We start from the raw sequence: 27,828 nt of genomic DNA on the forward strand, positions 1-27,828 counted from the left end.
TCCTCCTGCTGCAGGAGAGGGGAGATGCTGGGGGAGAGCCTGCTTGGGGCGATGGTTTTTCTGCTGCACCCATCTCTTGGTGCTGCCCCTGCCCCCTGCCAGCAGGTGCCTGGCAGGAGATGAGAGGGAAGCAGGGATTACAAGCAAGGCAGCCTGTGCTATTCAGCACCCGCCGAGGATCAAAAGCATTCTTCGTGCTGGATGGGAGTGGCGATGTTCCCTTCGGGTCCGTCCACCAAGCCCCTAGGAAGTTCTCTGGCTGCTCCAGCACACGCTGTCCTGGGGGCTCATTGAGGCAGGGCTATCACCCCGTGGCTGGGGTCTGCCCACAGGCATGGCACAGACCGGTGTGCCGCGGGCCCCACCATAGGACAGGAGGTCTGTAATGCTGCAGGGTGTAAGAGCTGGCTGCGGGGAGACAGCTCGCTCCTGTCGAGCCAGACCTGCTTGACATCCACATTCTCCTGCCCTGGTGCTGCTGTAGGTGAGGAGGTCAGGCTGGGGAGCAAGGGCTGGTAACTCCAGAGCAAAAAGAAATACGGCAGGAGGAGAAGCCCAGGGGTGTGGGCAGACCTGCTCACTGCAGGCTTTCCCGGCCCTGGGATGGGGCTGGAGCCTTGCAGAATGGGTCCCACACCGTGACCAGTCCCATCCCGGTCCCCACACCGTCCCGGTGTCCATCACACCACTCGTCAGAGCTGTTGGAGGCAAAGTTTGGGCAGTTTCCTGCTTAAATTGCAGAAGAACATTCATTCCTCTCCTTGGCGCCTGCTGCTCTGAAGCACGAGTTCACCTCTTGTGGGATTTCTTTTTTCCCAAAAGGTTGGATTTTTATTTTTTTTGAAGCCTAATGAAATAATATCCTGTCCCGAGTGAACCCGAGTTCACCGATTCACAAGACAAGGCAATAGCACCGGCTGTGCTCCAGCCCCCCGAAAGTTGTCCTGAGCAGCTTTTTGGGGGAAATGAGAAGTGGCTGAGCAAGGGGGCCGCAGCCTGGCGGGGGCTGCTCGCGTTAATCAGCTCGGGACCAACTTGAAAGCAGCCGAGATGCCTGGTGCAGCATTAGAGCTCGTTAAATGCCTTCATCCATCATCTGCCCCGAGAGCCCCGCTCGTTATTAGAAATATTTCCACATGTTGAAAGGTCTGTGTTTATGTTCAGTAATGAGTGCCTTGGCTTCCCCATCTCCTCCGGTATCGGAGGGTGAATTTCGGGGGGGGTTCTCTGAGCCCCTGAGGCTGGTGCTGGGTAAAACCTGAGCACGTGGGAACCCGGCCCCTCCAGCTGCTTGGTGGGGAACAAGGCAGGGTTTGGGGTTTTTTTTAGCATTTTATGCAATCCAGGATTCGGAGGAGCTGCCTGAACCTTGTGTCTGACCTTGCTGTGGAGCGAGGAGGAGGAATAGGAGAGATGGGATTTGCGTCCTGAATGTCTGTGGTTCATGATGCTGGGAGAAAAGGAGGCTGGCTGGTTGCCTTCAATACATTCTGCTTTGTTTGCTGGTCGTCTCCCAGAACCTGGGAGCATGCAGAGGAGGCTGTGCCGTGAAGTGTTCAGGAGCCTTATGCTGGTTAGGAGCACTGTGGGGCTAGCTGTGGCCAGGTGGGATTAGCCCATCCTGTGGCTTTGGGGTGTTTGCTTGTCCCTTGGTGGTCCTCTGAAAGCTGGAAGTGTGCAGTGTGTTTGGCTGTGAGGGGAAGCTCAGCATCTCTGCCTTCTGGGGCTGCTGGGGGGGTCAGGTTTCCGACCCAGCCAACCCACGTGTCACGACATCTGCTTTAGTCCAACCTGGGCTAAAGACAACAGTTTTCATAACATTCTCCAAGCTCTGTTTAGCAGCAGAGGTGACCTGGCTGCTTGGTCCCCCTACGCCTGAAGATGTGAGCTCTCTGTCATCTCAACTTGCTAGTGAGGCCAGCAGTTCCTCATGTCCTGCACCTCGTGGTGTGCTGATTCAGCCTTCTCCCATGACTCGCATACACGTACTGTAAAAAATAAGCCATCCAGAGGAATGGTTCATTGCTGCCTGTTCCCAAAAGACTTTGAAACCAGCAGAAAGAGACCAGGGATTTGGGGAGGATTTTTTCACGTTTTTTTCCCATTCCCTTTTCAGCAATCACCATTTTACCAGCTTCTGCACGCAGGCTGGCCGGTGAGTACCGCTGCAAAGTTCTGTGGTTTGGTTTTCCCTCTGCATGGCCAGCTGAGTTTTCCTCTTTCCAAGCTCCTTGGCAGTGAGATCTGCTCTGCCAATGTTTCTTTCTCTTTCATCCAGAGGAAACCCGGAGCCCCCGGCCCTCCAGGACACCCAGGGAAAGCAGGAGTGCCGGTAAGCGTGGCCACCTCCGGGCTGCTCCTGCCTTCCCACGGACAATTTGAGTTCATGTCCCAGCCCCTGAGCAATCCTGGGCTCCCCAAAAATCAGCTGTAACTCAAGGTCTTGGGGTTGGGTTTCAAAGAGGCCTCGTGGTTTTCTTGTCTGTGGGCCACCCATGGGCAGGTGGCATTCGATGTCCCTGCTCCCTGCCCCTGCTCCTCCCTCCAGCAGCCCCTCTCACTGGGGACTGGGTTCCTGATGCTGCTCCTGTGTGCGCCCACGTGTTTGGGTAAGGACAGCATAAAGTCATTCAGAAAAGCATGAGAACAACCCAAGGAGCAGCTTGTGGGATGCTTGCAGAGGGTGGTGGGTCTGCGTGCCCCGTGCTTCCACCACACTACGTGCATCCCAGCCTCCTGCGGGTATCAGAGCAGTGAACACGGGCAGGGTGCTGAGGTGTGAGCGAGCCCTGGTGCAGCCGCAGGGCACTTGGGTGCAGATCCATCCTTGGACGTGAATCCCAAGGCTGCTTTTGTGCATTGTTCTTTGTTCTCCCTGTAACTGTATCCGCGAGGCCCTGGCATCTTTCAGCACGGTGGATTCTGCAACACGACCCGGGGGGAGCGTGGCCAGCATTTGCTGACTCGCTGCCTGTTTGTGTGCAGGGGCCATCGGGAGAGCCAGGGGAGCCGGGCGAGAAAGGCCAGCGGGGGTACACGGTGAGTGCCTGGGGCTCGGGGGCTGCTGGCAGGGGTGCGGGCTGGTATAAGGGGTGTGGGATAGAGAGGTTGTTCTGTTCAGAGAGGTTGAACGTGCCCTCAGCAAGATCCTTGGTAGCCGGGCCTTTCCTGGGGCACCAAAGCTTGGAGCACTGTGTGGAGGGGAATCCTAAAAATAAGGTTTGCTGCTGGCTTGGGACCTCTGCAAAGAGATGTGTGCGTGACCTGAAAGGTCGTGTGAGAAGCAGCCCCGGTCCCCTCTGCAGGACCAGCGTGCACTGTCTCTTTGTCACCTCCTGAAAAATATCCCCCCAGTTCCCTGCGGCTGATGGGACGTGTGAGCCTTCAGCTCTGGCCGTGCTGGCAGAAGGGCACCGCTGCGTAGCGGGAACCCGGGACCCCATTGCCTGCCCAGAGATGAGTGAGCACAGCTCTGGTGTTTCAACGCCCCGTGGATAAAAGGAGATGAGAGCGGGTAACCCAATCTCCCTGCACTGCTGGAGGTTTCCACTGGCTCCCCACCAGTGCTCGGTGGTGCCCAGCTCCCGCAGGATGAGCTGGCACACCCCAAGCCTGATACTACCTCAGGGGAGCTGGTCTGTAGGTGTCCCCTGGCACCTCTGGTTCTCATGGTCTCTGTCCTGGTTGCTGCAGTGGATGAGCAGTGCCCTTTGCTGCTGCTCCTCACCGCTCAGCCCAGCGGTTTTCTTCCTTCAGCCCTCCAGCGCCCCCGTCCCTCCCCAGCACCCTCCGGCCGGTCCCCTGGTCCCCTCGGCTCTCTCCTGCAGTGACCTTCCTTTCTCCCTGCCGTCTAAAGGAGGACTTTACAGGCTGACAACCAGGATGTGGGCCAGGTCCTACCACCTGTGTTGGATCTTCTCAATCCCAAAAGCCCACGGTGAAGTTTAGAGGTGAAATCTTGAGCAAGGATCAGAGCTACGCTGCAGGGCGCTGAGTGCCGGAGTAAATCCGCTCCCCATCACATACCCTGCAGCAACGTGGCCTCTACCCGGCCCCACTCCCTCGCAGCAGGGATGCACGTGGGGATGGCGTGCTACCAGCTGCCAGCATCTGGAAGGCTTCACGGGCTGCGTTAAGTCAGTTGAGTGTAAACACTGGAGTCGGTCAGCGGAGCTTAACCAGAAGGTGCCAAAATCATTCCCTGCCTTCACGTGAGCAGGATCTGCAGGGGGAGCACAGATGGACAGGACCGTTTTTCCCATCCAGCTGCGAGCCTGATGTCTTTTCAGCTCATCCCAAGCGGTTCAGGGTGGGTTTGGTGACCACTTTGGGCAAGGTGCCGTGGTCCTGCTAGAACTTGCCCCAAAAGGCTGTGATGCCCATTCATGCTATGGCAGATCCCTGCTGGGCACTGCCTGTGCCTCATCCCTCGTCCCCATGTCTGGTGGCGTGGATGCTGCTGCCCGATGCACAAAGAAATCCGAAGCACCGCTCATAGAGGGATCTGTCCTTGCTCTGCTTTGCTTAGAGGACCCTGGTGATGAAGGTGTGATTGCAGCAGGAGGAGGAGGAGAGATTTCACGTCCACATCAGGCACCAAAGCCCGGCTCAGGGTGCATTTACCCGTGGTCTTTTCTGCTTTTGGGATCTCTGCTCAGGTTCGCCCATCACAGACCAAATCACAAATAACAGCAAATATTCCCCAAATCCCAGAAGTGGGGACTTGAAGCGGAATGGGACAAAATGGTGTTCCTTTGGGTTGTGTGCCCCGATTGTGAGCAGGCACTGCTGAAGCATGGTGTGGGTGGCTGCACGTGTGGAGGTCTGTGGGGAGCGAGGGGATCACTAGGAAAGGAGCTGGGAAAGAAAACCTCCCCCAGACAAGCTTCTGTGTTTTCCAAACCAGATTCTTCCCTTGAAAAGTAACTGAAGCAGCTGTGTTGCTCTGCGCTTCCCTTGAACCCTGACTTTCCAGACACAAACAAAGCCTGGTTTTGGGGGTGACAAAATGTTCCAGACTTCTCAGGAAATCCGAACAAAGCAATTGGAAGGGAAATGACTTCTGCTTGTTCCAGATTGATCTTTATCATTTCCTAATTCAGAATTGCCAGGGAGCTGAGGAAAATCAAAAAGCTGCCCCGAGGCTTCAGCTCGGTGAGCAGCACCGGGGCTCTGCTGCGGCTCGTGCATGTGCGGAAGGTCGGAGACGGCTCTGAGTGCAAGCCCCAGAGCTGGGAAGCAGATGCAGAGGGCTTTTGCTTGACCTGCTCCCAGTGCATTGCTCATTCCCTGCCTCCTCCTTTGCTTCTTGCAGTGCTGGCTGCGGCTCTCCTGTAGTTCAGGTTTGGCAGGATGAAGCTTGCAGCACGTGCAGCCTCTGCCCTGCCCCGTGCCCCTGTCCCTGGGGGGTTCGTGGTGGTTAGAAGGCACTGCTGTCGGGGCAAGAGCCAGGCAGAGCTCAGCGTTCAGCCCACCCATTTCACAACAGCAGGGAGTTTTGGCGTTTCATTGTGGGCAGCATTGGGGCAGCCCCGGCTCACTCCCTGTGTGTGGTTCTTCTCTGCAGGGTGAGCCAGGGCTGCAGGGCTTGCCGGGTCGCACGGGGCAGCCTGGTTCACATGGCTCCCCAGGCCTGGGAGGCAAACCCGGGCTGTCAGGGCTGCCAGGAGAGCAGGTGAGCACGTTGCAGAGGGCAGCAATCCCTGGGGAGCTCGGGCTGGGAGCTTGCCCAGCGCCTGCTCTGCTCCTTCCTTCGTCTCCGCAGGGCCTGCAGGGCTTCCGAGGGGACCGGGGGCTGGCTGGCGAGAAGGGGGAAGAGGTAAGGTGGTGCTGCATGGGTGGGAGTCTGCGCCATCCCCAGCACCTCGTGCTGTGAATGTTTTCCAAGTGATAACACCTTTCCATTACTGGTTTGACTGGTACTGCACCAGTAGCACCCAGTGCCTGTGTCCCATACCTGGGCTGTGAGTTCACCCAAGGGAGTGCCCGAAGGATTTTGGCACTGAGCACCTCTAATGTCCGATCAGGTCAGGGTGTCCGGGGATCCCTTGGTCATTTCAACCCAGGTTCTTTTTCTTTTTTTTGGAAGCATAAACCCCGGGTGCCTTTTCGTACATCTTTTCTGGCCCATACTCCATGCCCCTCCAAGCATCTTTCCACCATCCAGACAGGAAACCTTTTGCCCTGGGGTCCACCTCGCTGCACTTGGCTGCTGATGGAGCTTTTCCTTTCATGCCTCACAGCCTCTGCAGGCAGCCTGGGGACCTGGCATCCTCCAGGGTGCTGGCACTGGGCATGGCCCTGTCCCTGCCACTGCTGCGTAACGTGGCACAATGCTGACCTGGGACACTGGAGCAAGGTGGCAATATGTTGGGGACAGGCTCCAGGGCTATTTGTTTTTTCTTCTGGGACTGGGGCACTTAGCACGAGGGTCTCCATCCCCTGCACCACGCTGATGCTCCTTTGAGGCACGGCAGCTGTGTTTTGGTTCCTGATGCTCTCTTTGTGCCTCATCCATCCTTGTTGTTCCCTTCCAGGGCTTCTTGGGTGACCCCGGACCAGTCGGTGAGAAAGGAGAGAAGGGGGCGAAGGTGAGGGGGTCTGCCCCTGCCCTTTGCAGCCTTGCCTGGACTGGGCAGGGACCTCTCCTTCCCCGTCCTGCTCCTGCCTCTGGGTCACGCTCCCCTGCATGTCTCTTGGCTTTTCCAGGGGGTGAGAGGAGAAAGCGGCCCGCCGGGTCCTGCTGGGGCTCCGGTGAGTTGGTGCAGAACCACAGGGCATCCCAATCTTTGCTGTGTCAGGATTTCTCCTTCCCTCTCTCGACCCATCCTCATTCCCCTTTCCATGACCGACTTCCCCTTTCCTTTGGAGACGCAATTTGGGCAGCCCTTGGCTCCATCTTGCACGTGCTCCCCTGGCTCTGGGCAAAGCCCTCGGGGCTCCGTGTCTCCCCCAGCCCTGCTGCAGGGGATGCGACAAAAGCAGCCGTCACCTCAGGGCGGGCACCTCGCTAATGCCCTGCTCTGCCTTCTGTCCTAGGGGATGTCGGGTCTGAAGGGCGCGATGGGCTTCCAGGGCCCTGCAGGGCCGGAGGTGAGGGGTTTGGCTTTCTCTGGGCCCCCAGCTCCCCCAGAAGAGGCACACAGCAGCCTGACAAAGAGAGCCGAGCCCTTGCAGAGCGCGTTGCGCCACGGTTGGGTTTGGGAGCCCACCTGCAGCTGAGGTGAATCCTGGCCTGGCAGCACCTGGGTTTTTCCGTGCTGATAGCAGAGCTGCTGGCAATTCCTTGGGAGGCACCCGGGAAGGGTTTGCAGGGGGGTTAAAAAGAAAATTGAAGTGGTTTGGTAGTGGTTCATGGCAGGGAGTGGGGGAGCAAAGGTCACCTAGAAGGGTCCTCAAGTGGCTGATGCTTGATGCAGAGGAGGAGGGGGAATTTGGGATGTGAAATCTAAATGGAGAGAATCAAAGCAAAAAAAGGCATCGTTTCCCTCCTGCTCCAGGGAGAAGGTGGCCCAGCGGGTGCTGCTGGCCCTGCCGGCCCCATGGTAAGTCACAGCTTTGTGGTTCCCACCGTGGCGGGGGCTCCATCCGCGGCCCCCACTTGTTGCCACAGCCCCAGGGCTGAGCATCGCTCACCTTGCAGGGGGAGCCGGGCCAGCCAGGCTCCGTCGGGTGCCAAGGAGTCAACGGCTCCCAGGTGAGTCTGCCCTGGGCACCCTGCTCTGATATTTGGGGTTTTCCAGCTGCTGCACTCACCTCGTCCCTTCCTTGCTCTCTCCCCAGGGAGAGATGGGTCCTCCTGGCTTGCCCGGCCCCCAGGGTCCTAAGGTACGAGCAAACCTCGTGGCAATGGGGTGTCTTGGGAGAGCTTGTGGGGTGCTGCGGGGAGGGGGAGGTTGGGTGGTCCAGGGGTCACCCAGTTCAGGGCATCCCCTCCAGCAGGGCTGGGACCTCAGCCCACCCCAAAACCTGCACAGAGGCTGGGATAGGGGCGGGAATCCCTTTTGTGCCTCTCGCAGGAGGTCATGGCTGGGGACTGCAGGCTTTGCACCAGCCATGCATGGATTTAATCCTAATTGTAGCTTTCTATCCCCCTCCTGCATTTCAGGGGCCACATGGCTTGCAGGGGCGTCGCGGCCCCCCTGGCATGGGGGGCACCCAGGTAAATGATACTGCAGGCCCTGTCCTGGCTCAGCTCTGCCTTTCTGAGGGGCAGGACCCCGCTCGTGCATGCTGAGGGGGAAGGGAGCTGCTGAGCCCCGTCCCGGTGTGCTTTTCTGCAGGGTCCAGCTGGGATGGAGGGGTCCTCTGGTCCCAAAGGAGACACCGTAAGAGCTTCTCACCCAGCTTGCTTTGGCCTCTGGTGGGGATGAAACCTGGGCTCGAGAGCTTCCCCTGGAGGCAGCCCCCTTCCATGGGTGCCGTGCTGCTTTCAGAGGGGCTGTGCCTGCAGCAGACCCCCTGAACACAGCCGTGGGGGGAACCTGGCTGATGCTGACGTTCCCCTTGCAGGGTGCAGAGGGGGTCCCTGGCCTCAGGGGACAGCTGGGACAGGAGGGACCTGGGGTAAGTCCGTGGGAGTGGGTGGCCAGTGGGGTGTTCTCCTCCTTCCCTCCACCTTGTGGCACCCTAAAGCACCACGGGGTGTTGCTGGCAGCCCCGAGCCCCCACTGTGCATGAGGTGCCCCAGTGCTGCTGCACCCCCAGGGGAACGGCCTCACCCGCTCCTTGGCCAGGATCCCTAGGGAACAGAGGAGGGACCCTCACGTCCCACCACAGATGGGCTCGTGTGTGTTCATGCTCATCCCCAAAGGCCACAGCTCCAAGGAGGAGCCTGGCTGCTGCTCACCAGAACATTCCCCGACTTTCCAGCAGCGATGCCCCAGTTCTGCCCGCACACTCCTCCCTCGGTGCGTGGTGAGGTGCGCTTCCCCCCAGCAGTTTGCGTGCTGAGCTGCTGTTTCTGAAGGTTGATGGGGCCCAGGATAGCACGGGCTTCCTGCTGCTCAATGTGGATAGTGCATTTTGGGGTCTGACATTTGGGAGGCTGCTGGGTGGGCGGCTGTAGCCTCGGGAGGGCTCGTGCATCCCCAGCTCCGCACCAGCATGGTCCCTGCTGGGGAGAAAATCCCTCTGGGACACCAGTGGCAGCTCTGGGGAACCGAAGTGGTGTCCCCATGAGTGCACAGCTCATTTGGCTTTGCGGTGGGTGGTTTGGGTTTCTTTAACTTGCGTTTTTGTGTCTCTCTCAAGGGGTTTATTGGCCTGCCGGGTTCAAAAGGCACCCAAGGAGAGAGGGTGAGTGATGGCACCCACACCACGCATGGCTCAGGGTGCCGGACAGCCACATTAGAGCAGCCCAAAGCACCAGCTTCGTGTTATTTATCTGTGTTCAGACCTGACATTGGGATAGGTGGCAAATGCAGTTTTCTGGGGAAGGTTGAGCTGCACTTAGGCTTCCATGAAACACTGTAATAAGAGGAGCTTTTAGACACAACGGTGTGTCCTAAGACAACATGTTTTAGGGAGGTGACAAGGAAAGTGGGAGCACTTCAGCATGTGTTAAATAACATGCTAACAAGGACAAGGTGCTTGAGGGGCTGACATTGGGCCGGTGCAGCTGGGCTGTCACTGCAGGCTGCTGCAGGGCTGGCTGGAGGGGTCACCGCATGCTGGGGAGCACATCCAGCACGTACCCGCTGCAGCTCTGAAAGGCCCCTCAGGAGCAAAGCCCTGCTCCAAACCAGTCCAAACTTTCTTTCTTTGATGCCCAAATCAGATCACAGCACGCTTTGGTTGCAGTGAAGAGTGTAAGAGGTCTGAGGGTGCCCTCTGCCTCTGCTGCTCTTACAGGGCTGCCGAGGTCCTGCTGGAGCCAAGGGAGACCTGGGAGCCAAGGGAGACAAGGTACGAGGTTCCCAGGCTGAGGCTTGGAGCCACTTCGTGTCCCTTTGCCTTCTAGAGCTGTGAAAATCAGCCAGACTCAGCTCTGCATGCTCACACCACGCAGCTGCTCCTCAGCCGCCCTTTGTCACCTTTCCTTGGTTTGATGTCTAAAATCCTGCCTTGGTTTGGTGTCTAAAAAAAGTCACTGTTCTGGGTCCTCGGGATGCTCTCGGTGGGGGCTGTGGGGCGGTCACCAAGGGGGGCTGCAGGCTGGCGGTGACGTGCTGCCACCTTGTCTCCCAAGGGTCCTCATGGAGCACAGGGAGCAGCAGGGCCTCCAGGACCGTGGGGTCAAACAGGCTTGCAGGGCTTCCCCGGCCCCCGCGGGGCGGCAGGACCCCGGGGACCCGAGGTAAGGCAGGGTGCTGGGGGGGGTACAGGCAGGTGGCCTGGGAGGGGACAGCCCTGAGGGCTGCAAGGAGTGCGGCCAGCACTACCAGCTGCTGCCACCGCTGCCTCCTCATCCTCCTCCCATGGGATGAAGGCCCTGGGCCCCCACCCTCCTGCCCTCCCCACCCCGCCAGCAGCTGGCACGGAGCTCGGGAGCCCTCTAATGACACCACCCGCTGTGCTGCTCGGCCCGCACTTGCTCTGGGGACTCAGGAACCCGCAGCACCGCAGTGCTTTGCTCCAGACCCCACCGCTGGCAGTTTGAGGGCAGCGATCCCTCAGCCCACTGCCTTGCTTCGCGCCCGTGGCACTGCCCGGCCCCCGCCCTCCTGATCTGGAAGCCAAAACAACAATGCTCAAGGACCACAGAAAAAAAGGCACGATTTTCCAGGTGCCTTTTCCCACAGTGCACGCTCCCAGTGAGCCGTCAGGATGGTTGAACCCAGCTGCAGATCGATATTTCTCCCTGGCGCTGGCCCCACACCTCCAGTGGCTTTCCCACCTGCCTCCCCCCTTTCTGATGCCGTGCTCCGCATGGCACCCCCCATCTTGGAGGGCTTTTGGGATGCCCGCCTGGATCTGCCCTCATGTTTTTTCTTCGGGATGAGAAGCGAATCCTCCCACCTCCCTGGGACACGGCGTGGTGGCACCGCTCATCTCGCTGCTGTCCCAGCCTCGCTAGGCCGCACTGCCCCGGGCATGGCTCCTGTCATGTCGGGCCCAGCGGCCAGGCTGGAGCCAGGCACCAGGGCTGCATCCAAGCAGGCGGGAGCCTCAGCAACACTTGAAATTGCCCCTAACTCAATCAGCAGGAAACAAAAATATTCAGCTGTGCTGCTTTGGGCCAACACGGTCCCATTTTGTTTTTTCCTATGGATTACTTTATAACCCTGGGGCAGGGGGAGCTGCCGGCCCAGTGCACGCAATGACCTGGACTCTTAGCACTTTTTACTTATTGTCCCCTCCGGCCTCCATGCCCGCTGTCCCTCTGCTTTTGGGGTCTGTGACCTCCCCAGGGGGTTGGGTGCTGCCTTTGCCAGGGCAAGGCGCAGCTCCGGCCGCCCCCTCTCCTCTCCCCGCAGGGCGAAGAAGGCCAGATCGGCCCGGCGGGGCTGAACAGCAGCGAAGGATCGAAGGTCAGCACCGGCAGCCATGGGGCTGCCCTCAGCCCCACGTGGAGGGACATGGATGGGGCTACCCTGCCCTGTCACCCCAGCGTGGGTGCCAGCACCCAGGGGACAGCGTCACCCCCATGGGGATCAGGCTGTGGCCAAGCCCGGGGTGTCCCCAGCCTCCTGTCCCCCTGCATGGCATCCCTGTATCTGCCACCTGCCGCCTGGGCAGCAGGGCAGGATGAGTCCCCTCAGTGCTCACAGGGGTGCAGGGGTGGTGGGGACCCTCAGGGTTACCTAAAATGCCTGCATTTCCCTCTGTGTGAATTTTAGGGAAGCCGAGGACCAGATGGCCCAAAGGGAACCCCAGGACCACGGGGAGCCAGGGTAACTAATGGGCTGTGGTACCCATAGCCTAATCTGGGAGCATCTTTGGGTGGGGGGGACTGAAACAGCCCTGGAAGCCCCTTGCTGGGTGGCATGGAACAGTGCCACGACAACTGCCCGGGGTGGAAGGATGGCTGGGATGAGGTGTAGAGCTCCTTCCCTCTCCTCCTCTGTGCCCCCATTCAAAGGGGGAGGCACCAGGGAGCACAACCTAACCAAACTGTGCTGAACTCTGCCCAGTTCTCTGCATTTAGAAGGCCCGTAGCACCTCACACTCAGCCTCTCACAGTAATATTTCCCAGCACCAGCTTTGCTGCAGGAGGTCCCCTCAATCTGCTGCTCTAATGCTGCCAGAAAGATGCTTTTCTTAGCGCTCACTCTTTTCCAGGGCCGCGTGGGCCAGCGCGGGCTGGTTGGAGTCCCAGGACTGCCCGTAAGGAGCCAGTGCCACGTCCAGCACCGTGCGTAGGGCTGGAAGGGGGGCAGCGGGTGGGGGGCCCGGGCAGAGGCTCGGCTCTGCTTGGGGCTGGTGCTGGAAGCGCTGGAGGTGAGCGCCTCGGGCTCCGGCACGTTGCACAGCAGGTTGTGGCACATCACCCAACAGGCATCACAACTCCACTCTTGTCCTGGGCTTAGAAAATTCAGGAATTTGGGTCTCTTCTCAACCCCTCGCCCATCTTGCTTTCGGGGCCGCCTTTCTGCAGTCTCTGATTTCACCCCTAAGCTTTACAAGGCACATGCACAAAGCTGCAGAAAAGAAGCATGTCAAGAGCGGTTCAATGCTGAAGAACCATTGACAGCTCAGGAAGGCCCCGAGGCTCCTACAGACCCTGGGGACGATGTCACTGTGTATTTGTTGCTATTTTTGCATGATCTGGGCTGCTGTGGGAGGCATGGATGCTGGAAAGCTATTGTGCCTGTCACTGGGCTCTGCTCTGAGATGAGATTCTCCTTGCAGGGCTCGCGAGGCATGCCAGGAGCAGAAGGCGCAGAAGGAAAGCCTGGTACACAGGTTCCCATTCTGTACTACGTACTATATATTATATCCTTACCTGCTGGCACGGCGTACGAGGGCTGGGGCCACAGGTGAAGGCTGCATGTCACAGTGCCTTTGGAGAGGTGGAGCAGAGCCATGCAGGGGGGGCTCTTCCAAACCCATCTGTCCCCAGGGCCACCCAGGTCAAGGCCATCTCTGCACGGCGGAGCTCTGAGAGCGTGCGTTGGGCTTGGCACTGTGTCACACCTTGTCCAGCCACGCAGAGCCAGGCTGTCCCTAGTGCTGTCCCCGCACAGCGCCATGGGGCCACTGGTGCCAGGCACTAAACACTGTGGGGCTCGAGGAGATGGGGAAGCCCCTCACTGTGTTCATGGGAATGAGCTGGCTCAGGACTGTACTCACGGGGGCTTTGCAGCCCTGCACGATGGGATGGGATGGGATGGGATGGGATGGGATGGGATGGGATGGGATGGGATGGGATGGGATGGGATGGGATGGGATGGGATGGGATGGGATGGAAAGGCTCCCTCTCCCTCCCCAGCCTCACCATCACCTGCCTTATCCTGCAGGGTCCCCCGGGGGCCATGGGCAGCCCGGGCAGGATGGGACCTCCAGTGAGTAGAGCTGCATGTCTGTGTGCTTCGTTTCTGTCCGTCCAGCCTCCCCTCTGCTCTCCCTTGGCAGGTCACTGCCCATCTCTCTGCCCTTGTGGGGGCTGTGCCCTCAAAAAGCAAGGAAGAGGGAACAGGGGATGCGTTTAAGAAATGGCTATTGCAAAATTGGTGTTTCTTATCACCGGTGGCAAGTTGTCCCTTCTGCAGGAATTCTAATATTTGTTTACTTTTACTCTGAAAGAAAGGGAGGGCAGTGGGAAGCTGGCATTTCCCTGACAACAAAACAGGGGAAATGTTCTGTTCTGGGTCACAGAGAAGCGCCTCTGACTTTGCTGTTTTCATTGCACAGCACAGTCTAGACGTCTGCATGGGCACTGTGTGTGCGCACGGCCGAAGCACTGGAGCAGCAAGCAGCCGGAGCGCTGCTTTGAAGCAGAAAGCCAAAGGCTGGGCACTGCCGTGCGGGTGCTGTGCGCTGCTTTGGGGTGGTTTCTGCCCCCGTGCTCCCAGTGGGGCTCCTCTCCACATCGGGTGTCTCTGCCTTTGCTCTCCTCCCAGCCCCTTGTCTGCCACCCTTGTGCTTCTCTCCCTCCCCCCCCCAAGAGCTCATCTTCTGCCCTTCCCTCCAGGGTTTTGTTGGTGTGCAGGGGGGCAGAGGACACGCAGGACCTCCTGGATCTACGGTAAGGAAAACATACATGGATGCCCCCTTTTCCTATTCTCCAAAGCTGTGCAGGTAGAAAGCCAGCGGGGTGTCCAGGGAGGGCTGGTGCTGCTGCTGGGGAACCAGCAAGGGATCAGATTATCTGTGGGGCCTGTATCTTTTTGTGCGAAAAAGCATTAAAAAAAAGTCCTCAGCAGCAGAATCAGCTGCAAATAGGGATAGCAGAATAATTCCCCCAGGGATTGAGTCTGCCTGGGGGGCCCTGCAGCTTCCCCCAGCCAGGGGTGGTCTTGTGGGGAAGGACAGCCCATGGAACCCCTCCCCACCCGGGGGGCATGGTCCTGGGTGACTGGAGGGGACCAAAGCGCTTGCTCCGTCGCCACCTCCCTGGGTGGGAGTTGGTGGTGCAGGGTCACGGAGAACAACCCCATGCCTTTGCCCATGTGGCTGGGGTGGACACCAGCACCGTGCTGGAAGCTGGAGCAGCTCATGCAGCTGGATGAGACCTCTGGGAGGCCGCTCTCACCTGGGCTTGGTGGGCACCCCGAGAGCAAAAGCCCTCTGTTTTTGTCACCCTGCATGGTGACAGTCCTGCCAGGCTGCCAGCCCTGTGGTGCTGGTGGGCAGGAGCTGCCAGGACAGGCAGGGTTTGTCCCCGACGCAGCGGAGCACAGGAGCACCACTGGTGCCTTGGTGGGGCTTGTCTCGTTGCAACCCCCTCCTCCTCCCTGAATATTTCCCTTGAATATAAAGGGCCCCCAAGGAAAACCTGGACCTGATGGAGAGCTGGGTTCCCTGGGCCCAAAGGTGAGTGCCCATGGGGGTGTGGGTGTCTGGGGGGCTGGTTGGGGCACCCAGGGGTGATGAACATCCCCGAGCGACTCTTGGCTGATATGGGGAGGATTTGGGTGATTGCTGAGGTCTGGGGGTGGACACCCAGGATGGGAACATGGTGCTGGGGGATCTGAGCTGCTCTCACCACGGGTGGGCATAAAGTTCAGACCCAGGTCCCCACCAAGGACACGCAGAGGGACACACGCGTTGCTCAGAGCAGGCTGACTGCCTGAAAATGGAGCAAAAAGCAGGATGCACATCCCTCAGACGCGTTCCTAGGTGGACAATCTGCTCCCCCCGTGGGGTCTGCCCAGCCCAGACCCCCAGCATTGCCAGCATGCGAGCAGGGTGGTGAAAGCTCCTGTCTCTCCTGGCAGGGTCTGCCCGGGAAGCCTGGCGTGGAGGGGCCGCAGGGACCCGTCGGCATGTATGTAAGTGCTGCAGCTGCTGCCTGGCTGTGCTCAGTGCCGGGGGCTATCTGGGGCACAGCTCCTCTCCCCAGACCCCCGGGGAAGGCGTGGGGTCCAAGGGTAGGCGTGAGGAGCAAGGTTTGGTGCTGCTGGGAGAGGGGATCCCCATGGACAGCAGCTCTTCCCATGCAAGGTGGCATCGGAATGCTTTTGGATGAGCACAGCACCACCATCACCTCCACCCAAACCCCACGGGTGCAGCACGGCCCCAGCTGCCTCCTAACACCATCCTCTCCCCCAGGGCTACCCAGGACCAGCCGGTGACCGCGGGAGGCCGGGGCGCAGGGGAGACAAGGTAGGGCTGGGAAATGGCAACACCAACCCCAATGGCTGGTGCTGGGCAGGAGGAGGGTGGCAGGATCCGGCCCCACGCAGGGCGATCCCGCAGCTCTCCCAGCACGTCAGCTCCTGAGCCTCTTTATAAGACGGCAGGCTGCTATCTTTTGTCCCTCGGGGAGTTACTGCGTTGAAACATACGGCAGAAAGGAAGGGTTAGGGTTTGGGGTTTTGGTGTGTGGTTTTGGTTTTTTTTCTTCCCAACAGGGAGAAACGGGAGCCCGAGGCCCACCCGGATTCCCTGGAAAAGTTGGTCCCAAGGTGAGGGCTGTTCGCTGCCTCCGGGCGGCTCCAAATTCCCCCCGCCCCCTGAGGCAGCGCCAAGCAGGTCAGCTCTGCTGGGCTGGACACAGAGCGTGGGAAATCCTTGCCACCAGCATCAAGGGGCTACGTGGGGAGAGGGGAGCTGCGGGGCCATGGGGGAGCTGCGGGGCCATGGTCGGGGCTGGGCGCGGGGCTCTGACGTCTCTGTCCTCCCCCAGGCCCTGCCAGGCCCCCCTGGGCCACGAGGTGCTCCCGGCTCCCAGGTAGGGCTGGATCCCACGGGGGGAGCGGGGCTGCTCTGGGCTGCTTGCGGGGCTTGCTGGCCCCTGCGGCCACGCGATGCCCTGCAACATATGCCATGGAACATGCTGCAACATATAACATGGAATACCCTGCAACATATGCCATGCGATACCCCGCAGTGCCCTGCAATGCCCTGCAGCGTACACCATTGCACGCCCTGCGACACATGCCCTGTAATAATACCCTGTGATACCCTGTAATATATGCCCTACAATGCCCTGCAGCATATGCCATGGAACACCCGTCAACATATACCATAGAACACCCTGCAGCAGGCACCACGGAATACCCTGCAATACCCTGCAACGTGTCATGCAATGCCCTGCAGCATATGCCCTGGCTTACCCTGCAATTTATGCCACGTAATGCTCTGCAGTGCCATACACCATACACCATACACACCACGCACTACCTATAGCATTAGGGATGTGGATCCCAGACCCATCTGCTCTCGGCAGGGAGAGGCAGGACCCTGGTACTGCTCACTGCCTGCTGGCTTTTGTCCTGCTGCACCTCTGGGGTGACCCAGGCAGGTTTGTGGCTCAGCTGCAGCCTACTTGTTGTCCCTGGCTGCTCACAGCGCTTGTGTTGCAGGGAAGAGCAGGAGAGCCGGGTCCTCGGGGGCTTCCAGGGCTGCCGGTGAGTGGGAGAGCTGCAGCTTGCAGAGCTGCTCTGTGGGCTGGGGCTGCGTGCCGTGCCCCCCTGCACCCGCAGCGACCTGGGGTGCCATCAGGCTGGGGGTCTCTCCCATCTCATTGCCCTCCCGGGGGGAGAGGAGCTGCCCGTGGGCTACACCTTGGGGTGCCCTAACATCCTTCTGGCCTTGCAGGGAGCCCCCGGCATGCGGGGGCTGGACGGTGTCCCCGGGAAGCCTGGTTTGGCTGGGGAAGCGGGGGCAGCCGGCGCACCAGGGGCTGCTGGCCCCCCTGGGTACCCGGTAAGTGCCAACGTGGCTGCTGTGGGGTACGGCACGGCTCCTGCTGCAGCCTTGCCTTTTTCCAGCAGGACGAGGGCTTCCCTCTCTGCATGGAGGAGAAGAGGGAGGCTGGTACAAGGGGCTTGGCGAGAGAGTGAGGACGTGGGCTGCTGCGTCGTCAGCCCCCCAGCATCCAAGCTCAGGAGCTGCAGGGACCTGGGTTAACGCCATGCCTTGTCGCTAACGTGGCTTCTTCGTTTGCAGGGTCGGGAAGGTCCAAGAGGACCCGAGGGGCCTTCAGGGATGAGAGGAGAGCAGGTACGGGAGGAGGAGGAGGCCTGGTTCCCCCCTGCCAGCCCTGTGGGTCTGGAGCCACCCGGCAGGGCTGGCTGTGCTGGCACAAGGGGTGCTCCCTCTCCTGGGCTGCAGCCAAACGCGCTTGTCCTGGTTTGGACCCAGTCTGTGCTAGTGGGACGGGGATCGATGCAAGGCGGGAGATGAGCCTTGTGAGCACATCACGGCTGCCTGTACTCACGTCCCTGTGTCCCCTGGCAGGGTGCCCTGGGAGATCCGGGGGACGCCAGTGTCAGCGGGCTGGATGGCGAGCAGGTAGGTGGCAGGGACACCCCACACCCTGCCCGCCTCCTGGCGACCCTCAGCTAGAGCCCGAGGGTGAGGCTGCGTCCGTGCTAGTGGGGCCAGGGCTTTGTGCAACGTGGGGTGAAGGAAACTGGGGGGGAGTGGAGGCAGCAGCCTGCCCAGGAGAACATCCCCAGCCCTGGAGCTCAGTGGGGACGAGGTGTGCCAGGGACTGGCCATGTGCTTCCTCCGCAGGGACCACCGGGACCACCAGGAGCAGAGGGGCAGCCGGGGCCCAAGGGGCAGCAGGTCAGTCCTCACGGCTCCAGCGTGCTCGTGCCTGGGTGTGAGAGGGGGAAGCAGGGCCCTCTTGAAGCTTTAGCACCCGGTGCAAGGAAAACTGGGGGTGAGGAGGGGGCTGCATGGTGGTAAGTGATGGGCAGGGCCAGCGCCAGCTGGAGAAGTCGGCTAAGAATAACCCTGGTGGTCTTCATCCGTTCCAGGGAGAAGCAGGACCCCGCGGAGCTCCGGGCGTCAGAGGCGGCCGTGGGGAGCGAGGGGACGAGGGGCCAGCAGGACCACCGGGGGGGCCCGGGGAGCAGGGGAAGGAGGTTTGTGCTGGGGGGCTGCGGCTGCCTCGGGACAGGGATGGGGCACGGCCGCTGCTTCAGGTGCTGATGGTGCTTCACCCCCGGGCAGGGCGATGTCGGTGACGCAGGAGAGCCGGGCGAGCCGGGAGCGCGGGGACACAAGGTGGGGAGCACATCTTCTGTGCTGCCACCCGCAGCATGCTCTGCCTCCGCCTCCCAGCTTGTCCCTGTGGGACGGGTGCAGGAAGGGGGTGTCCCCAGGACCTGTTGGGTGCCTGGGGGACGTGTCCTCGTGGGCACGCTCACTTAATTGCTTCTCCTTTCTCCTCCTCGCCGTGACACCGCTGTTTCCATCTCGGAGCAGGGAGATGCTGGCCCTCGGGGCTTTCCTGGAGCACCCGGACCAGGAGCTGCTACGGGGGAAATTGGAGGCAAAGGCCCCAGAGGAGAGAAGGGCCAGGAAGGTTTGCTGGCAAGTACAGCGAGGGAGTAATCCAGTGCCGTGGGGCTCCAGTGCTTCCCCCAGCTGGGTGTGGGGTGCTCAGGAACAGGGCTTGCCCCCAGCAGGAGACTTCGGGCTCCAGGAGCTACAGAAAATGCTAAGAATTGGCAAATCTCCTTAATTTGGGACTTTTGTGTCTCATGGGCCTGGCACTCAAATTGGGTCCCGTTGGCACAAAAGGATGAGTGCTGGGCCCGGGGAGGAGCAGCTCCCTGCGTGTGAGCCTTTGGGCAGAAAAATGCAGCTTGGTGTGCAGAGTTTCATCTGACCCCACGAGATCAGCACATCTTCATGGGTTTTGCCTTTGCACGACTTTCTCAGAGGTGGATTTCAGTCTCTCTGAAAGCTTTTGGGACCCCAGAGCCACGAGGAGCCCAAGCTACCCAGAGTTCTGCCCAGTTCCTGTGTGCTGGGAGGACTGGTCTGGCCTCGCGCCTCTTCTCCTCCAGCCAGTGGTGTCTGTGGGTCTTGTTCTCCCCGTGTGCCTGTAGTGCCACGGAGGGAGGAACCACCATTGCCTCTGGGACAGCTTCTTGTCCCCGAGGGGCTGCTGGCCTGAAGGAAGTGGCCGCGTGCCTGCTTCATGCTGCCTTCAGCCGAGCTCCTGCCACTGAGCGCGTCCCCCTCTCTGTCCCAGGGCCAGGTCGGTGTCACCGGCGCTGCAGGACCTGCAGGAGCCCGAGGGCGGTCTGTAAGTCACCTTGTGTCCCTGTCTCCCTTCGGGCTGATTGCTGACACGGGGGACACGCGTGTGACCGGGAGCATCGGGCAGGGCTGATGCTTGTCAGCCCCGTGTTTTTCTTCTACCCCAAACAGGGCAGCACAGGTCTGCGAGGTCCTCCAGGGCTCGACGGTCTCGAGGGAGCGAAGGTAGGGAGGGCAATGCTCCAGCCCTTCTCGTTCTGGGCTCTGCCCAAGCACTGCTTTCCTTGGCTGGTGGGGGGACGCTCTGGGGACCTGGGTCAGACCCAGGGCCGGGGCAGCCTGGCACCTCGAGCCAAGATCTCCAAGGCCAGAAGCTTGCCAGGAACAGAGCTGGGAGCGTTTCCCTTTCTTCCCCAGGGAGACCCAGGACCTCGAGGCAGGGATGGACTCACTGGTGCTGCCGGGTTGGAGGTACTGGTGTCCCCGGGCTTGTGGAGCTGGGAGCTCTCCGAGGCTTCACCAGGGCTTCACAATTTCTAGTACAAACTGAAGCCAAAGGATTTGTTGCCCCGTAACTGCTCGGGGTGGGGGGTCAGAAATGAGGCTCTGAGTCCCAGCAGGGGGACTGTGCCCCCACCCCAAAAACCAGCCTGGCATTTAGGGGTGCCGATGCCTTGTGCAAGACCTGCTCCTGCCATCTCAGCACATCGATGTCCCCGTGGCACCCAGGTGCCACCAGGCACTGTCGTGCACCCCTTGGCTGGCTGAGCACCGCGGGTGGGAGGGGATGCTCCAAATGCCTGCAAAGGGCCTGAGCACGAAGCACGTGGTGGGGCCGGGCTTGTGCTGAACCCCCAACATCACCGCAGGGACCTGCAGGAGACGATGGAGCAAAGGGAGACCGCGGCCAGCCTGGCCCCGTGGTGAGTACCGGCCTGCCTCCGTGCCAAACCCTCCAAAGGTGCAGCGCGGAACGGGAGGAACGGCACCTGCGGGCAGCCCCGGGCACCTCGGGCTGCTTGCTGCTGGGGGCAGGAGCCTGGGGGCACGCAGAGACCCTGCTCCTCTGCCCTGGCTGGCTCTGCAGTCGCCTGGGAATGAGCTGTCGTTTCCCTGGTTCCTCTAGAACCACAGCTCATTAAAGGCGTCTTAATGGGGCTATTAAAAAAAATTATCAAAATTTGCTGTGGCCACCGTGCATTTAATCCCCAGTTGCCCGAGCCTGCCCGAAGCAGGTCTGGTTCGTTTGGCTTCCTTTCCTCCAGCTTTCACAGAGCAAACCTGCGGGTCTCGCTAAGGGCTGGCCGGGAAACAAACGATGTGGTTACGGCCGTGGTCCTGCGGTGTGCAGCGCTGCCACGTGCTGAGGGTGCTGCAATGTGCTGCACCTTGCCTGCAGCCCCGTCCTCGAGCATTGGGCTGCCCGGGTACGGCTGTGCCCTCAGCACGTGTGTCCCACAGGGCTCGGTGGGTGCCCGTGGGCAGCCGGGCGGCCCCGGGTTCAAGGGCTACGCCGGGCACCGAGGAGCCAGAGGAGCGGCGGGCGCACCGGGGAAGCCGGGCCGGCAGGTGAGGTGTGGGATTTGTGGGGAAACTGAGGCACGGGGTGGAAAGGCGGGGGTGGCACCGGGGTCCTTTGGGGAGCAACACAAGCCCTCACCCTGCTGCCTGCCCCCGATGCCCGGAGCTGATGCCGGTCCCTGCTTTGTCTCGCAACAAACCCAGGGCGCTCTGGGGCCACCGGGCAGTGTTGGAGCCCCGGGGTCGAGCGGCGCCGAGGTGAGTGGCTGTCCTGCTGCTCCGCGCTCCCTTCCCCTCATCCAGCTTCTGCAGCCTGGACCTCACCGGGCTGCCCGAGGAGCTGGGGCACAGGTCCCGAAGCCTGTCTTTCGGAGCTGGGTTGATTTATTTAATTTTTCCTTAGGGCCTGATGGGTGCAAAAGGGGAGCCGGGCACACCGGGAAAACCAGGGCGCACGGTAAGGGGCTGGGGCGGCCGTGCTGGTGCTTCTCAGGTGCGGGTGGCTGAGCCGGGATTTCCTGGAGATGCAGCAAATCCCCACACAGGTGCTCCTGCTCCTGCCGAAACACTGCCCCAAAGAGACTTCAGCTCAAACCCTGCTCCTGTGCCCGGTGTGGGTGAGAGCAGTGTGGGGACGTCCCAGCACCCTTACAGGGGGGTTTCTTTCTCCTTTGGGATTTTAGGGCTCTCCAGGACAAGCTGGTCCCCAAGGGCAGAAAGGTCGCAAAGGAGATAAGGTACCACGGGCAGTGTCCTGCACGGGGGCACTGAGGGGGAAGCACAGAGTGGGGGGGTCCAAGCCATGGTCCCTGGGGAGAAACCATCTCCGGGAGCTGGGCAGCCCTTGCTCGGCATCGCCCCAGGCTCAGATGTCCCGGTGCTGGTGACCAAAACATCTCCCAGCTCCTCCCTTCTCTCCCCAGGGCGATGTGGGGCGCGAGGGGCAAGAAGGGGTCCCTGGAGAAGCTGGCAGGAGGGTAAGGGCGTGCTCGTCCTGGCGGAGAGCTGGGCTGATGGGGAGGGGGACGCAGGCGGTGGGGGCGGTGCATTTACTGTGCTCTGAGTCTGCAGTCTCCTGTCCCCAGGGCAAGCGAGGCAAGGCAGGCCACCGGCCCCCGAGGGGCCCCCGCGGACCCAAGGTAGGGTGGCCAGGGGTGCTCTGGGTGCCTTTGACTCTGGAATCCTTTGGCTGTGCCCAAAGGACGGGCTGATAGAGGGGCACCGCGGCACACAGCCAGGGCTCTGTCCCCCACCAGTTCCTCCCAGTCCCTTCCTGCCCCAGCAGAGGGTCTCTCGCTTCTGCGTTGCAGGGCCACCCGGGTGACGAGGGGCTGGCGGGGCCCCAGGGCCCACAAGGACCATACGTAAGTACTGGTGCTGAGCAGTGAGGTTTGGGGGTGCCCCCTGCTCCCCATTTGCACCCTGTGGGTGCCCCCCACAACCAAAGCAGGGACCTTAACAGGAGCGGGGCTTCCAGGTGCTGCACAGCTCTCGTCCTGCCTTCTCCTCCCAGCTTAGTGTTAGCCAAAAAAATGGCCAAGATTATTTTCTGATTGTCGGGAGTTGCATTTTCTCCGGTTAAATAGTAATGATAATAATTAATGTCAGCTTTGGAAATGGCACCAAAAGGAAAACGAAGGCAGGATGTTCTGCAGCCAGCCAGGGGACCTGACCCGTGTTTATAGCAGGAGTTGCTGGAGGCGAGGAGGGATTGCCAAAAGGGAAAATCAAAGCTGAGGAATGCCTCGAGGTCCCTAAAAACACCCCAAATTCTCGCAGCCCTTGTGGCTCCCGAGGCCCCTCCTTGGCAGCGGGCTGTGCTGGGCCAGCGGTGTCGCTTCGTCTCTCCTAGGGCATCCCTGGGCTGAAGGGCATCAGAGGAGACCCGGGACCGAAAGGACCCAAGGTGGGTGACGTGTGCGGGGCTCGAGCAGGGGCACAGGCCGGCGCTGAGCTGGTGCCTCCACCCCTTCCCCGCTCCTTGAAGCCCAGGACTGCAGCGTCCTTGATGCAGGCAGCCCCGCGCGTCCTCACGCCCCCTCCGTCAGCCTCCAGGCCGTAAATAAGAGCGACAAGCAGGCCCTGGGGGCGGGGAGCTGCTCACAGCCTTCGGGAAGTGAAAGGCAGCAAGAAATGAAGCTTTCAATTTATCGCAAGCTGAATGGCAGAAGCTGAGGGCCAGGGCATTTGGCAAGGCCGGGGGCTGGGGCAGCAGGCGGGGGCTGCAGGGAGCTGCTGGGGTGTGCTCCGGGGGGGTTTCTTCCCACAGGACTTCAGCATACACAGGATTTTCTTTATTTTCCTTGAGTTTTTCCTCGTATTGAGTTTTTCCAAGCATTTCCTTGAGCTTTCCTAGAATAATATTTTACTCTGGGATAAAGCACTCCCAGGCTTGCCTTTGCGGCTGAGCAGAGGACGAAAATGCTCCTTGCTCCTCCCCAAGCGATATGAGCTAACAGATGGAAGGGTTCTTTTTATTTTTATTTTTTTCCGGAAATTTTGCAGGTGGCTGGACCTGGGAATTTCCCATCCCCAGCCGCCTGCCCGGCTTGCTGGAGGCTGGGAGCTGTTTGCGCTGGGGAGATGTGGCCAGGCAGACACCTCCCTGCCTCCAGGCAGCACCCCCTGTGCCCACCCCATCAAATACGGCCACAGGAGTGACCAGAGCAGGGTCTCCGGGGCAGGGTCCCCCCCCCGGTGGTGCCCCTGGCCACTTCCACCCTCCTCCTGGCCACCAACTCTTTCCCTGACTCTCCTAGGGCGAGAAGGGCAGCAGGGGTGACCTGGGGCAGCAAGGGGACGATGGCTTCAAGGTGCGTGGAGGGCTTGTGCTTCTCTTCCCCCCCCCGTGTCACCCCCTGTGTCACACCCCCATGTTACACCCCTCCACGTCTCCTAGGGCAAGCAAGGACCCCAAGGCATCCCTGGGCGGCCGGGACCCAAGGGACTGCAGGTACCTGTGGGGTGGGTGCGGACGGGGCAGGTGTTTGTGTTCGGGATGAATTCTTTCTCCTTCTGTGCAAAATACACAAGCAACCTGGGAAGGGGCTGGTAATAAGGATTCAGGGCTGAGAGATGCCCCGCTGGGGCCGTGTGTGACGTCCCCGTGTCCCTCCGCAGGGTGACGCTGGCCCCCCTGGCCCACGGGGGCTCCCTGGGCTCCCCGGGAAGCCGGTAAGTCCTTCGCCCCCAGCACACGGGGGTCTGCAGGGCCGGCAGCCTCCCGCTGAGGCACCTCCTTGCTTTTTCTCTTCCAGGGCTTGTCGGGACAAAAAGTGAGTGCGGGGGCAGCGGGCGTGGGGTGAGCCCTGCTGCAGGGCACTGTCCCCTCCTGTCCTCGTCCTGGGGGTGTGGGACAGCCCCATGCCCACTTTGGGGACGCAAGGCAGCATGTCACCACCTCGCCTTTTTCCTTCCTCTTCCTCCTCATCTTTGAGCAGGGGCTGAAAGGTTCCCCGGGCCAGCCGGGACCCAGGGGCAAGCCGGGACCGCCGGTAAGCAAAGCCACCAACGTCCCCTGGGGACCCAAAGTGGTGGCTGGTGCCATGGGGACGGGCCGTGCTGGTGCAGTTGGAGGAGCTGCGAGGGTGGCAGGGGCTTGCCACGTCACCGGTGTCATTGTCACCCAGGGTCTCGCCGGCCCCCCCGGCCCCAGCGGCCCCGCGCTGACGCTGTCCAAGGAGGAGCTGCGGGTGAGTGGCGCTGCGTGGGGCTTGGGGCTCCTGCCTCTGGTGCCTGCTGCTTGCTGGGGACAAAGGGACAGTGATGCTGTCTCGCGTCCCATCGCTGCCCTCTGCACAAAGAGCAGAGCCCGCAGATGGGTTAATCCTTCCCACACCCAGCCAGGATCGGTCCTTGCCCACCCCACACCTCCCCTAGCACTTGGCCGTGCTCCTGGCCAAAATGTGAGGTGGGGCCAACAGGAGCTGGGCTCTCTCCCCGTGATTTCCAGCACCTCCTTCACCCCTCCGACCGCCTGAACCGCACCGTGGCGCGGGCTCTGCTGGAGGCCCTGAGCCGCGAGCTGAGAGCGCTGGTGGAGCACCCCGATGGCACCAAGGACAACCCGGCGGCCACCTGCAAGGAGCTGCTGCTGGCCCACCCCAGCTTGCCCGACGGTACAGGGGACACCCTGCATTGTCCCCCAGCCACGGACAGCCCTTTAGGACAGGGCCAGGGGGGCAGGATTCCCTCTATAAATGCCATTATGGAGAATGAGGATTTGGGGATGAGCTCAGCAGGGTTTATGGGCATCCTCAGCTCCTCCATGCAGGATGTCCTCCTGCACCAGCTCCAACACCAGGAGTTGTGTGTGTTGGGGTGCTCGTGGGCATTGCGTGCACGCACAGCAGGGTGCGGGTGGATATGAGGAGTGGAAAGAACACGGCACATCCCCGGCTTGTGGGTTTGCAGCTGGGGAAGGGATGGCAGCCGTGTGTTGTCCTCCCTGTGCCTCCAGCCCCGCTCTGCATCCCCGCAGGGCACTACTACATCGACCCCAACCAGGGCAGCCCCCGGGACGCCCTGCTGGCCTTCTGCAACTTCACGGCAGGGGGTGAGACCTGCATATCCCCCATCCACAACCAGGTACGGCCCCACGGGTCACCCCCATCCTGCGTGGGCTGGCACGGCCGGGTCTTCAACCTGACGGTGCCACCAACCCCTGCTGGGACACCGGGACATGGTCCCCGGTCCCCACAGGTCCCCATCAAGGCCTGGCTGAGTACCTATGCCTCCGAGGACACCTTCGAGTGGTTCAGCACCCTGCCTGGGGGCTTTCTGGTGAGTGCCCAGCCGAGGGGACACGAAGCCCTTCCCCTGGGGCCCTCCCAGCTCCTGGATGCCTGGGCCCAGGGGATCCTGCTGCCCTTGTGTGGCAAAAAGCATCACCTTCTCCCTCTGCAAGGAAATTCAGAGCTGTGCTTTTGTAGGGCTGCGTCCTGCCCTGTCTTTGGGGCAGGGTGGTGGGCACGGACCTTGCAAGCAGCCCCCAGCACCCCTCCCTCTCTCTCATTGCCTCTGCAGCTGGAGTACGCGGGGGCCAGCGCGGTGCAGCTGCGCTTCCTCCGGCTGCACAGCCGCCTGGCCGCACAGAAGGTCTCCTACTCCTGCAGCCCAGCCCCGGAGCGGGGCCAGCCCCAGCCCGAGAAGGAAATCCTCTTCCTGGCGGACTCCCGGGAGCAGAGCTACGCAGCCACCCTGCAGGGCTGCCTGGTGAGCTGGGGGGGCTTGAGCCTGGAAGAAGCACCAGACTCTCCATGTGCATCGCGTGCCCAGGGCTCCGAGCAGAGCTCCTGGCTGGGCTCGGTGGGCTGGGATGGGAGAGCATCCCCGGGAAGCTGCCCCAGGCTTGGGGAACGGGGTGGGATGTGGTAGGGGGACGTGGTGTCAGCACTGCCTGCCCTCCTTTCAGCTGGACAACGAGTCCTCCATCACCGACACCATCTTCCAGTTCACCACCGAGGAGCTCTCCCTGCTGCCCCTGCGGGACCTGGCCGTGTTCCACAACGGCGACGCCTCGCACCAGTTCGGATTCACAGTGGGACCCGTCTGCTTCAGCTGAGACCAGGGACACCCACGCGGCACCAGACCCTCCTCCCCAGCCACAGCCCGGCCTGGGGGGGGATGCGTGCGGAGGTGGGGGCACGGGGCCCACCCCCCGGGTCTGTAGCTGCAGTGTGCCATGGACTACACTTCCTTCTGAAGTAGAAGAACATTGTTTACAGAAGTCATTGCTCTATAAATTATATATATTATATATATTATATATATATGTATGAGAATCATGTAATCATGAGAGCAGGAAAGAAAAAAAACAAAAGGAAAAAATGCTACCAGAGTGGGAAGAGGGGAGAGCAATGGGCTTCTCTTTGCTGGGGAGAGACGTGAATGCTTGGAGCCTCGTCCCCTCGCGCCCCAGCTCCATTTTGGGGCTGCAGCTCACACAGAGATGGGCACACTCAGCACCAGCACCCTGGCACCATAAGGCACAGCAGCGGGGGTTGGAGCCCCGTGGTCCCTGTCCTGCAGCGCGGTCCTGGCCTGGTGCCCCCTTTCTGCTGGTCCCAGTCCCGTATCCGTTCCTGCTAACAGCCGAGGGCTGGCCACAGGAGTGCGTGGGGGTGTCACGGCAGGGGGAGGTCAAACCTTGCAGCAAAAAGAGAGGAAATCTGTGCACAGCAGGGGTAGGAAAGGAGACTGGGTGCATGCCAGCACCGCAGCCCTGGGCAGCCCGGGAGGAGGCTGGATCTGCGCTGTGCTGTAACAGGGTGCTGGGTGCACCCACCCCGCCTGGAAAACCCCAGCCAGAGCTTCTGGCCAGCTTCGCAATAAATAAAGGAAGAAAAATCAGTTGTGAGCTAAGTCCAGTTTCTCCCCTTCGAGGCAGGGCGGTCGGTTGGTTGGTTTGCCCAGCAGCAGCGGGTTTGGAGGAGAGCTGCGCCCACCAGCCACCCCTCGCCTCGCGCCCTGGGCGTGCTGCCCCAGCCCACCCCAACGCGGGTGTTCGGTGCAGCGGGGAGCTGCTGAGGCAGGATTTTAAGAAGCAGCACGGGGGAGGGGGGAGACTTTTATCATCATCGTTATTTCAAGCAGTGAATGCAGCCTGAAAACTCCAGTGCCAGCTCTTTGCCTGTAAGGAAAAATGCAGCCGGTGGCACGGCACGGCTCGGCACAGCACGGCTGGGCACGGCTGGGCACGGCACGGCTGGATAAGGCACGGCTCGGCACGGCTCGGCACAGCACGGCCGGGCACGGCTG

At 61.1% G+C, this 27,828-nt stretch overlaps 1 protein-coding gene across 1 annotated transcript in view; it reads left to right on the forward strand.

The window, feature by feature from the left end:
- The window catches only part of LOC310884735 (uncharacterized protein), a 75,107-nt gene extending 48,265 nt beyond the window's left edge, over positions 1-26,842 (forward strand). Inside the window, exons 10-68 of the mRNA XM_083806898.1 lie at positions 2,117-2,155; positions 2,279-2,332; positions 2,986-3,039; positions 5,567-5,674; positions 5,765-5,818; positions 6,537-6,590; positions 6,709-6,753; positions 7,039-7,092; positions 7,500-7,544; positions 7,643-7,696; positions 7,783-7,827; positions 8,108-8,161; positions 8,283-8,327; positions 8,512-8,565; positions 9,253-9,297; positions 9,853-9,906; positions 10,190-10,297; positions 11,418-11,471; positions 11,781-11,834; positions 12,223-12,267; positions 12,793-12,846; positions 13,401-13,445; positions 14,075-14,128; positions 14,863-14,916; positions 15,321-15,374; positions 15,655-15,708; positions 15,957-16,010; positions 16,232-16,276; positions 16,911-16,955; positions 17,146-17,253; positions 17,497-17,550; positions 17,788-17,841; positions 18,067-18,120; positions 18,315-18,422; positions 18,511-18,564; positions 18,766-18,873; positions 19,541-19,594; positions 19,720-19,773; positions 19,966-20,019; positions 20,418-20,471; positions 21,010-21,117; positions 21,274-21,327; positions 21,473-21,526; positions 21,753-21,806; positions 21,993-22,046; positions 22,155-22,208; positions 22,380-22,433; positions 22,922-22,975; positions 23,829-23,882; positions 23,969-24,022; positions 24,190-24,243; positions 24,327-24,344; positions 24,510-24,563; positions 24,699-24,761; positions 25,022-25,187; positions 25,550-25,656; positions 25,771-25,851; positions 26,095-26,283; positions 26,483-26,842. Of these exons, the coding sequence (XP_083663024.1) occupies positions 2,117-2,155; positions 2,279-2,332; positions 2,986-3,039; positions 5,567-5,674; positions 5,765-5,818; positions 6,537-6,590; positions 6,709-6,753; positions 7,039-7,092; positions 7,500-7,544; positions 7,643-7,696; positions 7,783-7,827; positions 8,108-8,161; positions 8,283-8,327; positions 8,512-8,565; positions 9,253-9,297; positions 9,853-9,906; positions 10,190-10,297; positions 11,418-11,471; positions 11,781-11,834; positions 12,223-12,267; positions 12,793-12,846; positions 13,401-13,445; positions 14,075-14,128; positions 14,863-14,916; positions 15,321-15,374; positions 15,655-15,708; positions 15,957-16,010; positions 16,232-16,276; positions 16,911-16,955; positions 17,146-17,253; positions 17,497-17,550; positions 17,788-17,841; positions 18,067-18,120; positions 18,315-18,422; positions 18,511-18,564; positions 18,766-18,873; positions 19,541-19,594; positions 19,720-19,773; positions 19,966-20,019; positions 20,418-20,471; positions 21,010-21,117; positions 21,274-21,327; positions 21,473-21,526; positions 21,753-21,806; positions 21,993-22,046; positions 22,155-22,208; positions 22,380-22,433; positions 22,922-22,975; positions 23,829-23,882; positions 23,969-24,022; positions 24,190-24,243; positions 24,327-24,344; positions 24,510-24,563; positions 24,699-24,761; positions 25,022-25,187; positions 25,550-25,656; positions 25,771-25,851; positions 26,095-26,283; positions 26,483-26,632 (3,810 nt within the window). The 3' untranslated portion in view covers positions 26,633-26,842. The remainder of the gene's footprint in view (positions 1-2,116; positions 2,156-2,278; positions 2,333-2,985; positions 3,040-5,566; positions 5,675-5,764; positions 5,819-6,536; positions 6,591-6,708; positions 6,754-7,038; positions 7,093-7,499; positions 7,545-7,642; positions 7,697-7,782; positions 7,828-8,107; positions 8,162-8,282; positions 8,328-8,511; positions 8,566-9,252; positions 9,298-9,852; positions 9,907-10,189; positions 10,298-11,417; positions 11,472-11,780; positions 11,835-12,222; positions 12,268-12,792; positions 12,847-13,400; positions 13,446-14,074; positions 14,129-14,862; positions 14,917-15,320; positions 15,375-15,654; positions 15,709-15,956; positions 16,011-16,231; positions 16,277-16,910; positions 16,956-17,145; positions 17,254-17,496; positions 17,551-17,787; positions 17,842-18,066; positions 18,121-18,314; positions 18,423-18,510; positions 18,565-18,765; positions 18,874-19,540; positions 19,595-19,719; positions 19,774-19,965; positions 20,020-20,417; positions 20,472-21,009; positions 21,118-21,273; positions 21,328-21,472; positions 21,527-21,752; positions 21,807-21,992; positions 22,047-22,154; positions 22,209-22,379; positions 22,434-22,921; positions 22,976-23,828; positions 23,883-23,968; positions 24,023-24,189; positions 24,244-24,326; positions 24,345-24,509; positions 24,564-24,698; positions 24,762-25,021; positions 25,188-25,549; positions 25,657-25,770; positions 25,852-26,094; positions 26,284-26,482) is intronic.
- The last annotated feature ends 986 nt before the right edge of the window (positions 26,843-27,828 follow it).

Source organism: Anser anser, assembly GCF_964211835.1.
Source record: "Anser anser genome assembly, chromosome: 21".
NCBI lineage: Eukaryota > Metazoa > Chordata > Aves > Anseriformes > Anatidae > Anser > Anser anser.